The 18,454-nt window shown below is 39.9% G+C and overlaps 1 protein-coding gene across 5 annotated transcripts; it reads right to left on the bottom strand.

Annotated features, from left to right (window-relative positions):
* Window positions 1-541: 541 nt before the first annotated feature.
* Window positions 542-18,439, bottom strand: LOC106609206 (synaptophysin-like protein 1). Of its 5 annotated transcripts, none has more exons than XM_045721972.2 (5): window positions 18,158-18,435; window positions 14,564-14,682; window positions 12,642-12,846; window positions 2,282-2,473; window positions 542-2,044 (listed from the first exon to the last, which is right to left on the bottom strand). In XM_045721972.2, the coding sequence occupies exons 3-5, from the start codon at window positions 12,678-12,680 to the stop codon at window positions 1,904-1,906; spliced, it is 372 nt and encodes a 123-aa protein (XP_045577928.1). In that variant the 5' UTR covers window positions 12,681-12,846; window positions 14,564-14,682; window positions 18,158-18,435; the 3' UTR covers window positions 542-1,903. The 5 variants fall into 5 exon arrangements, with proteins under 5 accessions (XP_045577928.1, XP_014063203.1, XP_045577926.1 ...); XM_014207728.3 differs by lacking the exon at window positions 18,158-18,435 and adding an exon at window positions 16,516-17,320; XM_045721970.2 differs by lacking the exon at window positions 14,564-14,682 and having other exon boundaries at window positions 18,158-18,439.
* Between the last annotated feature and the right edge of the window lie 15 nt (window positions 18,440-18,454).

Below are 18,454 nucleotides of genomic sequence, written 5' to 3'. Positions count from 1 at the left end.
GGAATCAAAGCCAATAGGGCTCCATGCCTTCTGCACGTGTCAGTGTGGCGTACCACAGACCACATGACTGAGCATGTCACAGTGGTTCTCTATCTGCAGGACATCACTGGGAGGAAAACTTGAGCCATGTTCCAATAGGCTACTATAATATTGCATCATTTCATCCTCCCCTTCCAGGAAGTAATTGTTGCTCTCAAAGACAGTCTGGTAGGTCTAAACAATGATCACATAGATTAAAATGATCCAGTCATGTCAGATGAGTACTTTAAGGATGGGAGGAATGATGCATTAAGGATGTCAGTGATCAGCTCAGACACACTGGAGCAGCTTTACCAGATAGTGTCCTGTTTGTTCTCCAGACAAACAGTAAACAGTGAGGTCACAAGACAAATCGTGAAACAAAAGCTGCATTATGTCTTCAGGAGTCTTTGGGTCAGAAATCTCCTGCAACCTCCCCAGTATGGCTTGTAAATGAAGTAAATATTACCAGAGAGAGAACGAGATAAATCTACTTTTATACGAAAAAAGGAACAGACTGTAGGAAATTCATTGGTTTTTATTCAAAAAGAAAGAAGATTATTTGCATATTGTGGAAAGGACAGCTCTGTCTCTCTCCACAACAGGGCAGATACATAAAAATCCTCCATAAAGCTAAAGTTGGTCTGATGATTACAAGAGGAAGGGAGAGGCATAACCAGTATACCAGACATTACAAACACACATACACTCAACATTGGCCTTCCATACACACGCACTTCAAGTTACACTTTTATTATATCAAAGGTAATAACAGAAAATAGATCAGAAATGCAAAGATAATGACAAGAAATAATAATTGAAAACATTATTTAAGCAATCATAAAAAAACAGGAGATTTCAAAACATAAAGCCAGCACATGCACAGACAGTGCACAATTTCTTAGTGGCTGTGGTTCAACAAACAGCATAATACAAAGTAGAAAAAACATGGAGGACTAAAGAGCATAATAAAACATCGGTCTTCGCAACAGAAGATGACATTGAAAGATACAAGATCAAGATTGGAAAGTTCTACTTAATTTCAAATGAAACAAACGTAGAAATGTTTGAAAAATGTTTACATTTAAGAAAGCATAAGGCCAGCGGTACATTCAGAGACACATGCATCCTTGTGTAAACGGTGTAAAATGGCTAGCTAGTTAGCGGTGCGGGCTAGTAGCATTTCAATTGGTGACGTCACTTGCTCTGAGACCTTGAAGAAGTTGTTTCCCTTGCTCTGCAAGGGCCGCAGCATGGAGCGATAGGTAATGATGCTTCGTGGGAAGCAGTTGTTGATGTGTTCAGAGGGTCCTTGGTTCGAGCCCAGGTTGGGACAAGGAGAGGGACGGGAGCAAGACTGCTACACTTGGCAAAAAGAGGCAAGTGACGACAGATCATGATTCCTTCTAGGCCATGAGGTAAAAGGACGCATTGTTTAAGAATCTGAACTATCCCAGGTTAGGGTTTGGCAGAAATTCCCAGCACAAAGATAGTTGCAGGTCAAAGTGCACAAATGCTGTCAATGAGTCTGTACCACAGCTTAGGAGAATGTACCAGGGCTTCGTGGGGTATACTGGTAAGAGAAGGCACCGGTTTAGAGGTTAGAGAAGGCACGAGGAGAGAAAGGATTGGCATGCTAAGGCACAGAAAGGCATGGGCCAATATTGGGACAGGTATTGAAGGCACAGATATATTCGACAAAGCATAGATATTGATAATTAAGACACAGTATAGATATGGCCCATTTCCACCCAGACAATCAGCAGGCAAGATGAAGCTGCCTATTACCATAAAGCTTATAGTGTATCTATCCAATCCTCTCAGATCTACAGGAGTACTTAGGGTGTGTCGGGGCTATTTTGGGCATTGGAAGTGCAGTAGAGTATTAGATAGCAGCAGGGACTTGTTGTCCACGCCTGGCCCCAGCCCCCTGCTGGGCAGTGTACTTCTGAGAATGCCAGCGGGTCTCCTTGTACACAAACCAGGCGTTGCCCGCCCACACGATAAGATTCAGGTACCCAAACACCTAGAGGAGAGAGGCAGAGATCACTTTAGTCAGAGTGAGACCATATGGTCAAACATAAGTGAGCATGGCAAACACAGTATTTCTGTTGGATGTGCAGAAAAACTAAAGGAAAACGTTACATTTTATCTCTTTTTTTATCTATGTAATTATCATGTAATTCAAGTGAATGTGAGCTTGATACATTCTGATGAACAAGCATCATCTATAAGAAGATAAAAGAACGGTTGAGTTACTCACCACAGAGACATTGAGGGTGCGCATGTTGGCGAAGTCAGTGACCTCGCAGGCCACATCGCTCTCCTTGCAGAGTGCCAGTGTGGAGGTGATGCCCGCTGTCCCGGTGGCATCCTTCACGTTCTGCAGCCCCTTGGCCCATGCTGAGGAACACACTAGCCACAGGAAGGCAATCGCTGCTGTCAGACCAAAATCCTGGGGGGAGAGAGGGAAGAGGGAACCGAAGTCATCATCACTTACTTTGTCCCCGTCGGAAGCACTTTGTTTAAGCAAGGTTTAAAATGGATAAGGAAGTACATTCAATTGTAGCCTGATCTGTTTGTGATGTCTTGGTTGGCGTGACAATGACCAGAGGATTTATCAAAAAACAAAAGAAAAAAAACTGTTGTGGGACCACACCAAATAAATTGTTCACATCCTACTGGAAGATATGCATAAATAACTCAAGACATTGGCTTAAAACATGTAGGCCTATTTATTTATTGCGTTTTTTTGGACAGAGATGATGTACAACAAAAACATAAATCTCAGAACACTGAAAAATTATGTGTTGTACCAGATTTAATTTAAAGCTCATTTCCATCTGCAGTCCCCGGGCAGGTGAACACATTAAAATGAAAACATTATATACAAACAGGCAACATACACTACCATTCAAAAGTTTGGGGTCACTTAGAAAAGTCCTTGTTTTTGAAAGAAAAGCAAACATCAAATTCATCAGAAATAGTGTAGACATTGTTAATGTTGTAAATGACTATTGTAGCTGGAAACTGCAGATTTTTCATGGAATATCTACATAGGCGTACAGAGGCCCATTATCAGCAACCATCACTCCTGTGTTCCAATGGCACGTTGTGTTAGCTAATCCAAGTTTATCATTTTAAAAGGCTAATTGATCATAAGAAAACCCTTTTGCAATTATGTTAGCACAGCTGCAAACTGTTGTGCTCATTAAAGAAGCAATCAAACGGGCCTTCTTTAGACTAGTTGAGTATCTGGAGCATCAACATTTGTGGTTTGATTACAGGCTCAAAATGAACAGAAACAAAGAACTTTCTTCTGAACATCGTCAGGCTATTCTTGTTCTGAGAAATGAAGGCTATTCCATGCGAGAAATTGACAAGAAACTGAAGATCTCGTACAATACTGTGTACTACTCCCTTCACAGAACAGAGCAAACTATCACGAGCCAGAATAGAAAGAGGAGTGGGAGGCCCCGGTGCACAACTGAGCAAGAGGACAAGTACATTAGAGTGTCTAGTTTGAGAAACAGATGCCTCACAAGTCCTCAACTGGCAGCTTCATTAAATAGTACCCGCAAAACACCAGTCTCAAAGTCAACAGTGAAGAGGCGACTCCGGGATGCTGGTCTTCTAGGCAGACTTGCAAAGAAAAACCCATATCTCAGACTGGCCAATAAAAATTAAATATACTGCTCCAAAAAATAAAGGGAACACTTAAACAACACATCCTAGATCTGAATGAAAGAAATAATCTTATTAAATACTTTTTTCTTTACATAGTTGAATGTGCTGACAACAAAATCACACAAAAATAATCAATGGAAATCCAATTTATCAACCCATGGAGGTCTGGATTTGGAGTCACACTCAAAATTAAAGTGGAAAACCACACTACAGGCTGATCCAACTTTGATGTAATGTCCTTAAAACAAGTCAAAATGAGGCTCAGTAGTGTGTGTGGCCTCCACGTGCCTGTATGACCTCCCTACAACGCCTGGGCATGCTCCTGATGAGGTGGCGGATGGTCTCCTGAGGGATCTCCTCCCAGACCTGGACTAAAGCATCCGCCAACTCCTGGACAGTCTGTGGTGCAACGTGGCGTTGGTGGATGGAGCGAGACATGATGTCCCAGATGTGCTCAATTGGATTCAGGTCTGGGGAATGGGCGGGCCAGTCCATAGCATCAATGCCTTCCTCTTGCAGGAACTGCTGACACACTCCAGCCACATGAGGTCTAGCATTGTCTTGCATTAGGAGGAACCCAGGGCCAACCGCACCAGCATATGGTCTCACAAGGGGTCTGAGGATCTCATCTCGGTACCTAATGGCAGTCAGGCTACCTCTGGCGAGCACATGGAGGGCTGTGCGGCCCCCCAAAGAAATGCCACCCCACACCATGACTGACCCACCGCCAAACCGGTCATGCTGGAGGATGTTGCAGGCAGCAGAACGTTCTCCACGGCGTCTTCACTCTGTCACATCTGTCACGTGCTCAGTGTGAACCTGCTTTCATCTGTGAAGAGCACAGGGCGCCAGTGGCGAATTTGCCAATCGTGGTGTTCTCTGGCAAATGCCAAACGTCCTGCATGGTGTTGGGCTGTAAGCACAACCCCCACCTGTGGATGTCGGGCCCTCATACCACCCTCATGGAGTCTGTTTCTGACCGTTTGAGCAGACACATGCACATTTGTGGCCTGCTGGAGGTCATTTTGAAGGGCTCTGGCAGTGCTTCTCCTGCTCCTCCTTGCACAAAGGCGGAGGTAGCGGTCCTGCTGCTGGGTTGTTGCCCTCCTACGGCCTCCTCCATGTCTCCAGATGTACTGGCCTGTCTCCTGGGAGCGCCTCCATGCTCTGGACACTACGCTGACAGACACAGCAAACCTTCTTGCCACAGCTCGCATTGATGTGCCATCCTGGATGAGCTGCACTACCTGAGCCACTTGTGTGGGTTGTAGACTCCGTCTCATGCTACCACTAGAGTGAAAGCACCGCCAGCATTCAAAAGTGACCAAAACATCAGCCAGGAAGCATAGGAACTGAGAAGTGGTCTGTGGTCCCCACCTGCAGAACCACTATTTATTGGGGGTGTCTTGCTAATTGCCTATAATTTCCACCTGTTGTCTATTCCATTTGCACAACAGCATGTGAAATGTATTGTCAATCAGTGTTGCTTCCTAAGTAGACAGTTTGATTTCACAGAAGTGTGATTGACTTGGAGTTACATTGTGTTGTTTAAGTGTTCCCTTTATTTTTTGAGCAGTGTATTAAGATGGGCAAAATAACACAGACACTGGGATAGAGGAACTCTGTCTAGAAGGCCAGCACCCCGGAGTTGCCTCTTCACTGTTGACATTGAGACTGGTGTTTCAGTCACATCTTGCACCCTACACTTGTCTGTCCAATGCATGTACATACTGTAGCTTGCCCACTCCATAGCAAGCTGCTCTATCCGTTGGTGAATTAATTTAATGTCGAGCTAAATGTAAATTTTAAAAAAATATTTCAGAGGTTTAAAAAGGAACAGAAAGGATTGATACAAACTTTAACTTTTTGGGGGGTTGAAACCGGTTCAGAACTTTTTTTATTTTTATTTATTTGTATTATTAACCCCTCTTCGGAGGACAAATATCTTTTCGTTTTTTTTACAGCTTTTTTGCTACATATACATACATTTTATACATACATTTTACATATACATTTTGCAGACACATTTTCATACATGGTACTTTTATATAAAGCAGTCACATAACAATAATACCTTAGCAAACATAAACTCTTTAATCCCAACCCTCAGCCACTCTTAGCCCATCCCACCTATAGTTTGGTTTCCATGTGCCATATATTTTTAAATTGTGCTGTTTAACTAAATTTTTGTACCTTTCTAATCGTATGGTATCCACAGATTGTGAGCTAAAGATGAAAACCCTTGCTAAGAGTATTATTATTTTATTTATTGACTGACTATGGCTTTCACTGCTACACTGCTATTTGTAAGGTTAATCTTAAGTGCATGTTGTGATTTTTTAACCATTCCAGAACCTGTAACCAGAAACAAGCTACATACAGTTGAAGTCGGAAGTTTACATACACTTAGGTTGGAGTCATTAAAACTCTTTTTTCAACCACTCCACAAATTTCTTGTTAACAAACTAGAGTTTTGGCAAGTCGGTAAGGAAACCTACTTTGTGCATGACACAAGTAATTTTTCCAACAATTGTTTAGAGACAGATTATTTCACTTACAATTCACTGTATCACAATTCCAGTTGGTCATAAATTTACATACACTAAGTTGACTGTGCCTTTAAACAGCTTGGAAAATTCCAGAAAATGATGTTATGGCTTTAGAAGCTTCTGAAAGGCTAATTGACATAATTTGAGTCAATTGAAGGTGTACCTGTGGATGCATTTCAAGGCCTACCTTCAAACTCAGTGCCTCTTTGCTTGACATCATGGGAATATCAAAAGAAATCAGCCAACACCTCAGAATTTTTTTTTTAGATCTCCACAAGTCTGGTTCATCCTTGGGAGCAATTTCCAAACGCCTGAAGGTACCACGTTCATCTGTACAAACAATAGTACGCAAGTATAAACACCATGGGACCACGCAGCCGTCATACCTCTCAGGAAGGAGATGCATTCTGAGATGAACGTACTTTGGTGCGAAAAGTGCAAATCAATCCCAGAACAACAGCAAAGGACCTTGTGAAGATGCTGGAGGAAACAGGTACAAAAGTATCTATATCCACAGTAAAACGGGTACTATATCGACATAACCTGAAAGGCCGCTCAGCAAGGAAGAAGCCACTGCTCCAAAAAAAGACAGACTACGGTCTGCAACTGCACATGGGGACAAAGATCGTACTTTTTGGAGAAATGTCCTCTGGTCTGATGAAACAAAAATAGAACTGTTTGGCCATAATGACCATCGTTATGTTTGGAGGAAAAAGGGGGAAGCTTGCAAGACGAAGAACACCATCCCAATTCTGAAGCACAGGGGTGGAAGCATCATGTTGTGGGGGAGCTTTGCTGCAGGAGGGACTGGTGCACTTCACAAAATAGATGGCATCATGAGGCAGGAAAATTATGTGGATATATTGAAGCAGCATCTCAAGACATCAATCAGGAAGTTAAAGCTTGGTCGCAAATGGGCTTAAGGACAACAAAGTCAAGGTATTGGAGTGGCCATCACAAAGCCCTGACCTCAATCCTATAGAAAATTTGTGGGCAGAATTGAAAAAGTGTGTGCGAGCAAGGAGGCCCACAAACCTGACTCAGTTACACCAGCTCTGTCAGGAGGAATGGGCCAAAATTTACCCAACTTATTGTGGGAAGCTTGTGGAAGGCTACCCAAAACGTTTGACCCAAGATAAACAATTTAAAGGCAATGCTACCAAATACTAATTGAGTGTATGTAAACTTCTGACACACTGGGAATGTGATGAAAGAAATAAAAGCTGAAATAAATCATTCTCTCTACTATTATTCTGACATTTCACATTCTTAAAATAAAGTGGTGAGCCTAACTGACCTAAGACAGGGAATTTTTACTTGGATTAAATGTCAGGAATTGTGAAAAACTGAGTTTAAATGTATTTGGCTAAGATGTATGTAAACCTCCGACTTCAACTGTAGGGGCAATACCAGAACAATTAATCTATTGATTCTGTCTCTTTGCAGCAAAATCTACAGAGCTAAGATTGTTGTATGCCCCATATATATAGAATTCTGTTGGTGGCAAGAATTGTATATAATCATTTAAATTGAAAAACTCTAAGTGTTGAATCAAGTGTAGTTTTTTGTACCAGTTCATTAATGATGTGCCATGGAATTGGTACATCGAAAATCTCTTCCCATTTATTTTTGCAACCTGTAAGGCGCAGCTGTCAACATTTTTGTCCTCAAATGAAACTGGTATATTTTTTCTATTTATGTCAGTTCCTTTCAGTCAATTTGTATCTTTAATATATGGCAGGCAAACAAGTTCTCTACCTTCTCCCTTTTCCACTTGTCTCCTCCATTTTTGTGGTAATGCTGCAATCAGTTGGTTGTACATTTGGATTGAACAGATATTCCCATATATTTTCAGTAACTGCATATAACGCCTCCGTTTCTATTCATAATATTATTAACAAATATAATTTAAATAAAATTAAATCCATAAAGAATATTTTTTTATTAATCAGTATATTTGAGTTTAACCATAACATTTGTTGTAATATTTTTTCTATCTTTTCTGGAGGATAAAACTGAAATTGTAACCAGCTTTGTATGGCGTCTTTAAGAAAGGGTGATACTTTAAACAAAATGTAATTTTCAATTAGTCAGAAATGAGAAGTTGTAATCTGTATAAAGGCAAAAAAGCAATTTTTGAACAAAGGATGAGACTTTAATAATCTACTGGAGAACCATTTTGGGTTTAAGTATAACTTATGTATAAGTGAAGCTTTTAGTGAGAGGTTTAAAGCTTTAATATTTAATCATTTTAGCCCCCCGAACTCATATTCATTATATAAATAGGCACGTTTACTTTTCTCTGGCTTAGCATTCCAAATAAAATGAAATATTTTTTGCTCATACGATTTAAAAAACTGAGTCATCTGGAGTAGGCAGTGCCATTAGTAAGTAAGTAAACTGTGATAAGACCAAAGAGTTAATCAATGTGATTTTTCCATAAATAGACAACTATTTACCTCTCCAAAGTTGCAGAATCTTATCTATTTTTGCTAACTTTCTATTGAAATTATTTGTGGTAAATTCATTTATATTTTTTGAGATTTGAATACCAAGCATGTCTACTTCATCATCCACCCATTTTATCGGTAAACTACAAGGTAGTGTAAACACTGTATTTTTTAACAATCCAATACATACATATGGTACACTTGTCATAATTAGGTTTTAATCCAGAGAGGCTAGAAAAGTGATCAAGATCTTCAATGAGACTGTGCAGTCATCGGCATACATTGACACTTTTGTTTTTATCCCCAGGATTTCTAACCCCTTGATGTTCTTGTTGGATCTAATTTTAATAGCTAGCATTTCAATGGTCATAATAAATAGATATGGAGACAACGGACAGCCTTGTTTTACTCCTCTTAAAAGCTCAATACTTTCTGAGATGTAACCATTATTTACTATTTTACATCTGGGGTTGCTGTACATAACTTTAACCAATTGTATAAGAGATTTGTCAAAATGAAAGTAATGAAGGCATTTATATAGAGATTCTAGTCGTACTTTATCAAACGCCTTTTCAAAATCTGCTATGAAGACCAGGCCTGGTATCTTTGATGTTTCATAATGTTCAATTGTTTCAAGTAATTGTCGTATATTATCTCCAATATATCGTCCATGTAAAAAACCTGTCTGATCAGGATGAACAATATCTGGTAAAACCTTTTTTATTCTATGTGATATGCATTTCACCAGGATTTTCACATGACAACATTGAAGTGTTAGAGGCCTCCAGTTTCTTAAATGGACTGGAAGTAATGAAATCAGACCTTCCTGTTGAGTACCTGAAAGTCTACCATTTGTATAAGAGTAATTAAAACATGCTAATAATGGATATTTGAGTACATCAAAAAAGGTCTGATATACTTCTACTGGTATACCGTCAAGCTCTGGTGTTTTTCCAGACTGAAAAGATTTTATTTCCTCAAAATGTCCTCTTCTGTAAGTTGGCCTTCACACAGGTCTTTCTGTAAATGTGTTAATTTTACATTATTATTATTATAATTAGGAACGAAATCCTTACAGTTAACATCATTCAGTGGAAATGGAGGAGACTGAAAAGAAAACATATGCTTAAAATATTTAGCTTATTCTTCCAAAATATAATTTGGTGAATCATGGATAACTCCATCATTTGTAACAAGTTTCTGTCAATTATTTTTGGTAGAATATCTATGTTGAAGAGTCAAGAAAAATGTTGTGCATTTTTCACCATTTTCCATCCAATTCGCTTTATGTTTGTAATACATTACACTTAATCGTTCTTGAATAAGTACCTCCATTTCTTTTTGTTTTTCCTCTAACCTATTTTGTGCCGCTATAGTAGTTACCATTACCATCTACCTGCGCTATTACTTCCTCTATTTCCTTTATTAGTCTAATCTCTTTTGAACTAAACTGCTTTTGTTTTAATGATTAGTATTGTATTGAATGGCCTATAAAAGTACATTTGAAAGTGTCCCATACAATAAGGGGATCTGCTGTACCTATGTTGTGCAAAAAAAAGTTAATTATGAATTATTTTGTCTTAGTTAAGAACAAATTGTCTTTCAATAGGCTTTGATTACATTTCCAATATCCCCGTCTACGTGGAATTCTGTAAGAGTTATATGGAGGCCAATTAGACGGTGGTCCGATCGCATTCGGTCTCCTATTAATATTTTTGTAACTTTTGATGTCAGCAAAAATGAGACTAGGAAGAAATCAATCATGTATTTTGCTGGTCGGAACAGTGGAACTGAACAAAAAATAATAACGGTTCTGTTCATTTTGATTCCAACCCCTGCTTAGAACGTAAACTCTCATCAAAGAGAACTACACCCCTTAACCATATGTCCACTTGAACCTAGCAAGAAGTCAAAGGTCAGTTTGTGCACAAGTCAGATCCAGCACCCTCCCTCTGGCTATGGAGACAGGCAGCTTTAACCTCCCTGGGCAAGCATCCCACCTAGTCAACAGCCAGTGGAATCGCGTGGCGCGAAATACAAATACCTCATAAATGCTATAACTTCAATTTCTCAAACATATGACTATTATACACCATTTTAAAGACAAGACTCTCGTTAATCTAACCACATTGTCCGATTTCAAAAAGGCTTTACAGCGAAGGCAAAAAATTTGATTATGTCAGAAGAGTACCCTGCCAAAAATAATCACACAGCCATTTTCAAAGCAAGCATATATGTCACAAAAACCAAAACCACAGCTAAATGTAGCACTAACCTTTGATGATCTTCATCAGATGACACTCCTAGGACATTATGTTATACAATACATGCATGTTTTGTTCAATCAAGTTCATATTTATATTAAAAAACAGCTTTTTACATTAGCATGTGATGTTCAGAACTAGCATACCCACCGCAAACTTCCGGTGAATTTACTAAATTACTCATGATTAACGTTCACAGAATACATAACAATTATTTTAAGAATTATAGATACAGAACTCCTTTATGCAATCGCGGTGTCCGATTTTAAAATAGCCTTTTGGCGAAAGCACATTTTGCAATATTCTGAGTAGATAGCCCGGCCATCACGGCTAGCTAATTTGACACCCACCAAGTTTGGCCCTCACCAAACTCAGATTTACTATAAGAAAAATTGGATTACCTTTGCTGTTCTTCGTCAGAATGCACTCCCAGGACTTCTACTTCAACAACAAATGTTGTTTTGGTTCCAAATAATCCATAGTTATATTGAAATAGCTCCGTTTTGTTCGTGCGTTCAGGTCACAATCTGAAGGGTGACGCGCGAGCACATTTCGTGACAAAAAAAATCTAAATATTCCATTACCGTACTTCGAAGCATGTCAAACGCTGTTTAAAATACATTTTTATGCGATTTTTCTCGTAAAATAGCGATAATATTCCAACCGGGCGACGTTGTATTCATTCAAAGACTGAAAGAAAAACATGGAGTCGTCTCGTGGATGCGCATCTCCAGTGTCATTGTTCCCTGCCTGACCACTGACAAAAACTCCTGCTGTTTTTCGCCCAGAGACTGCAGAGACGTCATTCCAGTTTCTGGCGCCTTCTGAGAGCCAATGGAAGCCTTAGAAAATGTCACGTTACAGCAGAGATGCTGTATTTTTGATAGAGATGCCACAGAAGGAGAACAAATTGTCAGACAGGGCACTTCCTGTATGGAATCTTCTCAGGTTTTGGCCTGCCATATGAGTTCTGTTATACTCACAGACACCATTCAAACAGTTTTAGAAACTTTATAGTGTTTTCTATCCAAATCTACTAATTATATGCATATTCTCATTTCTGGGTAAGAGTAGTTTAAATCGGGTACGTTTTTTATCCGGCCGTGCAAATACTGCCCCCTAGCCCCAACAGGTTTTAACAGATTGCCTGAAGAAAATAGAATTTTCCTAATGTGTGATCTTGGGAAAATCGAAAACAAAATCCATTTTGTGTTTTATTGCCCTCTGAATAATGATCTCAGATGTTCTTTGATGATCTGAGATGTTATTTTTTGTAAAAACTTTGGTGATTACCCTGAAGTATTCTGGTTATGGTACAAGCAGAGGTTTGAATTTTGTTTCAGACAGGGTGTGTTTGAGATTGCTCCGTTTGTTCACAATGCCTAGAGGAGAAGGAGAAATGTACTGTTTGTGTAGTGTGGCTAGATGGTAGCTGTACTTGCCATGATTATTGTATGTGTATAATTTGTAAAATGTTATTTTGTTTTGAGTACAAGTAAAATGGTACTATGTTTAGTAGTGTCTTGTAAGCCCATGTGGGCTGGGCACCTGTAGGTGTATTAAACTTAAATAAATAATTTCAATCAAAATCAAATCACATCAGTCATATTAATGTCAAGTCACATATGGGGATTTCAATCTAGGTTTTGTCCTTTTACTTTCCCAGTACTCACAAACATTGGGCCGAAGTCGGAGTCGATGTACACATGCATGTAGCCCAGGTAGACGAGCAACGCCACTATAGAGTACAGGAAGCAGATGATGGCAACGCCCACAAAGAACTGGGCCGAGGAGGCGGAGTCTCCCACCAGGTGGGTGACGGGCACGGAGTGGTTACACAGAGTGGTGTTGGCCTCCAGTAGAGCAACCAGGTTTAACCTGGGGACACAACACAGCTTTATACTTCAGTGTACATCTATACGTGATATTACAAGACTTATCCAGAGTAGTTCAGTAAGAGATCAGTGTCACACTGTAAATATACTGAACAAAAATATAAACGCAACATGCAACAATTTCTAAGATTTTACTGAGTTACAGTTCATAAGGAAATCAGTCAATTGAAATAAATTCATTAGGCCCTAATCTATGGATTTCACATGACTGAGAATACATATATGCATCTGTTGGTCACAGATACCTTTAAAAAAAAAGGTTTGGGTGTGGATCAGAAAACCAGTCAGTATCTGGTGTGACCACCATTTGCCTCATGCAGCGCAACACATCTCTTTCGCAGGCTGTTGATTGTTGTCCCACTCCTCTTCAATGGCAGTGGGAAGTTGCTGGATATGGCGGAAACTGGAACACGCTGTCGTACACGGCGATCCAGAGCATCCCAAACATGCTCAATGGGTGACATGTCTGGTGAGTATGCAGGCCATGGAAGAACTGGAACATTTTCAGCTTCTGTACAAATGCTTGTGACATAGGGCTGTGCATTATCATGCTGAAATATGAGGTGATGGCGACGGATGAATGGCACAACAATGGGCCTCAGGATCTTGTCACGGATCTCTGTGCATTCAAAATGCCATCGATAAATGCAATTGTGTTCGTTGTCTGTAGCTTATGCCTGACCATACAATAACCCCACCGCCACCATGGGGCACTCTGTTCACAATGTTGACATCAGCAAACCGCTCGCCCATACAATGCCATACATGTGGTCTGCAGTTGTGAGGCCAGTTGGACGTACTGTCAAATTCTATAAAATGACATTGGAGGTGGCTTATGATAGAGAAATTAACATTCAATTCTCTGGCAATAGCTCTGGTGGACATTCCTGCATTCAGTATGCCAATTGCACGCTCCCTCAAAACATGAGACATCTGTGGCATTGTGTGTGTGACAAAACTGCACATTTTAGACTGGCCTTTTATTGTCCCCAGCACAAGGTGCACCTGTGTAATGATCATGCTGTTTAATCAGCTTCTTGATATGCAACACCTGTCAGGTGTGGATTATCTTGGAAAAGGAGAAATGCTCACCAACAGGGATGCAAACAAATTAGTGCACAAACTTTGAGAGAAATAAGCTTTTTGTGCATATAGAACATTTCTGGGATCTTTTATTTCAGCTCATGAAACATGGGACCAACACTTGATATGTTACATTTATATTTTTGTTCAGTGTACTTATACCCAGGGGATATATAATGACAATAACAAGAGGATAGAATGGAGACTTTATATTGTCAAAATTTCAGCTGCAAATCTTTCTGATTGACAATTAAAAAGTATAATTTGTGTCATCTAGTTTAACCTGATACATCTTCACTGTACAGGTCACTTCCTGTTTGTGTCATACTACACCTGGAATAAACCCCAGTCCTTACACTGCACAAGAAAACACTCATCCAGTTTAATGGAGGAAATAATCAGTTGAGTTCATGAGGTCAAGTTGTTTCCTCCACCATGAACATCCTCCTACAGATGATATCTATATCTATACAACAACTTCCTTCACAGTTCCAGCAGGATATCCGATAACACATCAAGGCATTTCAAATATTTCCCACATTTTTTTTGCAGGGTCTAATAGTTGTATGGTGTATCAACCACAGTAACACACAGAGAGAGAACTGACTGACACCCACCTGAAGGGATAGCTAAAAGTAACATTCAGCGTCTCGTTCCTTCCTTCACTGCAGAAGAGTGACACGATATTCCTGCCAGAATACCCCCCACAGCTCCCAAACGCAAAGATGGCTGTCAGCTGTTTAAGACCGAGAAAGAAAGAGTGATTGACAGAGAGATATCATGTCAACTGTTTTAGCTGAGCAAGGAGAATGGAGAAACATTGCTTACACTGGACATACTGTAAGATACTGTAGTAGACCAGCTCAGGGGGGTGTTTTGATAAATGTAATGAAAGAATTGAATAGCATGCATGCAGCGTCACACCCAACAGTAAGCTTGCCAAGAACAAGATGGATCTAATGGTCTACATAAAGATGTGTTTTGATCCTCTTTTCATTCTCTCTGCTGCAAGCTATGTTGTTCTCTGTTGATGCTCCCTCTCTCTCTCTCTCTCTCTCTCTCTCTCTCTCTCTCTCTCTCTCTCTCTCTCTCTCTCTCTCTCTCTCTCTCTCTCTCTCTCTCTAGATGTAGGCTAGAGGGAGTTAGAGTGTAATAATACACTGCACCTTCAGAATGAATCAGTTTCGGGTATAAGTTGCCCCTAAGCCCAGAGCTAGGATCAGCTTTACCCTTTCTAATAGGAACTAATAGGACAAGAAACACACAACTGACCTGAGATCAGTGTCTAGGGTGAACTTAATCTTACTTTGTGACTGTGCCTCCATTTTGGTTCCGGAGAGGCCCTTCTTTCTCGCCCTTCTGCAGATGTTTTCATTTCACAGTGTGACAACTTCCTGTTGACTGACTACCTCATTGTAGCGATTTGTGCCATCTCACAGCAATTAACATCTAGTGAGCACTGCAAATGCACAGACAGAGACTGTTATGTAAAAGTCTATGATCAGATGACTGGGGTGTTGCTGCCTGTTTGGCCTGCAGCCTGTATCTTGAAGGATTTGCTCAGTGAGAGAGAGAGAGAGAGAGAACAGCTGAATTTTTAACCTAATTTCCTCCTGCATAGCTACACAGGATTCCTTTTGACTGAGTTATGCAGACAAGTCGGTTAAACTTGATTAATGAATTTTCTCCAAAAGCATGGATTCTGAGGACAACATGGTTTCAAAAGTGGAAGGAATGTAACCCTGGCCTGAAAACTGGATCACATCTCTTCAGTTCTGATTAACTCTCTAAAAGTCTAAGCCTTGGGGAGAGGTGTACTAAGCTAACATATGGAATTGTTTTAAGATGGTCATACCATGGACAATTTAGCTATTTGATTTAGAATTTTAGGACCCCTGTAGGTATAAAATAAACATATAAGAAAATGATTTGATAAAATATTAAATTTACCCATTACTACTATAGCCCATAGAAACGCATTTAATTACACATTCAAGTCAAAAACAGAGAGTAAAAAATGTATCTTAAGGAATAAGGTTTTGAAGTATCTGTCCTATATCTAGGAGATACAGCCTAAGAAAGCTTATGAAATATGAGTTTTTTGGACATATATTTAACCCCAAAACGACCTCCAAACTTCCATTCATTTTTTAAACTGGTACCGGGTTTGTAAGTTCAGACACTACATGTGAGACGACCGGTTTTCGGGTTGTCTTACAAACACAGGTGTAGCTCGGCCACCTCCCACCGCAGACTTGACTAAAATGGAGAGTTGAATGAATGTCATACTGTAGGCTATCATTATTTTGTCATTGCAGAATCAGGAGAAAAGAGACTGACAAAATAAAACAAAACTGTGACACATTAGTTAATAAATAACTGATGAAAGCTTGTGTGGATTGCTCCAACATGCAATATGACTGAAGTGCAAAAAAAGCGTGATATACAGTCTTTTCTATTTATTTTCTCAGGCCACAGCACCGAACTAGAGTGAAAACTCCCTCCGCTATTAGAACTGTTGAGCTGCAGATTTTCTCCAGTAGGATTCTGGACAGTGTCGCCTACTTACCCATTCTACAAATTTGATGAAACCCAGCGGTTCCTTGAGAGGCGCCAAGTTCAGTCGAAATCCTGTCATCATCTCCCCCGACTCCCCACCTATCTAAATATTATCTGAATGAAAATGAAGTATATGTTGCCAGAAAGTAACAAAACACGTTTCAATAAGTTTGACAGAATGACGTGGTACTGCGGCGCAATGGCTTTGTGCGCTCTGTTTTGGTGATGCCTGTCCCTCCTTCGCAAATACCGGAGGCTACAGTAAAAAACAATTATGAAAAACGGTCAAAGTTTGCCTTTACGGAGAAACTTTTACTCTCTCGGTAGATAGTTGCAATTTTAATCAATTAGGATTAGGTCTACTTAACAAATCCTAAAATGGCTAAACAACTGATAGACTAACGATGGAAAGTAACGGTTCTCTCAACTGCGCGTCTCGAATTTCTTATCCCAAAGGACACTGTGTAAGCCTGCAGAAGACTGTAAAAAACGATGTCTGTCTTCCCCTTCTAAGCTGCTGAACCTTCGGTCTCTGTTTCGAAAAATCTTTCGGTCTCTTGTTGCAAGTTTCTGCTACTCTTGGAAAGGGAATCGGGGATACCTAGTCAGTTGTACAACTGAATGCATTCAACTGAAATGTTGAAAGAAAATCACCAAACCGAGAATTCTTTAAATTCCTTCACATAATATGGGGCATCGAGCAGTTCAAAAGAAGCAGGTAGTCATCTATATGTCCATAGCGTGAAGTCTGATCTCAATTGTACCAGTAACGGTCAGTACCATTTAAGATCAGGGAGGACGTTTTCTTTTCATGAGTATGGCCTTAGCCCCATAGGGTGGCGCACAATTGGCCCAGTGTCGTCCGGGTTAGGGGAGGGTTTTGCCAGTCGGGGTAGGCCGTCATTGTAAATAAGAATTTGTTCTTAAATGACTTGCCTAGTTAAAATTTTTATTTTATTTTTTATTATAATACAGCATATTGGATGACTCTCATTCATATTCCATTCACCCAGTTCAATGTAACAGCGATAGGTTTAGGCTACTACATGATACTCACATTTTCCCTATACCCATCATGAGGTTGCTACAACCTAGCCTATGAATGAAAGTTTACAACATGTAGGTGCACACAGGTCAAGAGACACATTTGAGGTGACAGACAGTGACATTCAATACTGCATCAAGCTGATATAGGGTGTGATCATTAGTCCAACAGTTGCAGACGAGAGTTTCTATTGGACAAATTCAGGTATGTTTATCCCTGTTTTGTTCTGTTAAATAAACTTTTTCAACAGAATCGGTGGAATGAATACACCCGACCACACGTAAACACAGTTCACTTTCATAGCAGCCATGTTGTATTCCTTCTCACGTCTAAGTACTCTCCTCCTCTCACCTCTTTCCTTGTGAACTTCAATGCACAACACATCAGCTGTATGTGACCAGGCGAAAAAACCTTTCCAAACCAAACTGCTACACACAGCCTACATCGTTGTCAACATATTAGCTAAAATAATGTCATAGTCAGCATAGCTAATAGAGCTAATGCGTTAGTAAACATGCTACAATCATGCAGTAACGTTAATGTACAATCAGTAAGCAGTTACACCGGCGGGCCCTGTGGCAATAAATGAGTAATACCGAAAGCTTACCTTGACTTGGAAGAGTTCCAGTGCTGTGTTGGAAAGTCACATCCAGCTAGCAAACAGTAAGCTAAACTAGCTAGCTGCATTTGCTAGCTAAGTAAGTGAAACTGAAAAAAAATGATATTCTCTCTCTCAAATTCTCTCTTCCTTCTCCTTCATTTTGGAATAAATTAATTTGTTTAAAACTGTTCAGCTATTGTCTTGCTCTCTCTAAGTCAACTACTCTCCACATTGTATACACTGCAGTGCTAGCTAGCTGTAGCATATGCTTTCAGTACTAGATTAATTATCTGATCCTTTGAT

The sequence above is a fragment of the Salmo salar genome, chromosome 07, assembly GCF_965601325.2.
Source record: "Salmo salar chromosome 07, fSalSal1, whole genome shotgun sequence".
Lineage (NCBI taxonomy): Eukaryota > Metazoa > Chordata > Actinopteri > Salmoniformes > Salmonidae > Salmo > Salmo salar.
The sequence above is the reverse complement of the archived record's forward strand: the minus strand, read 5'-3'. Positions and strand labels throughout refer to the sequence as shown.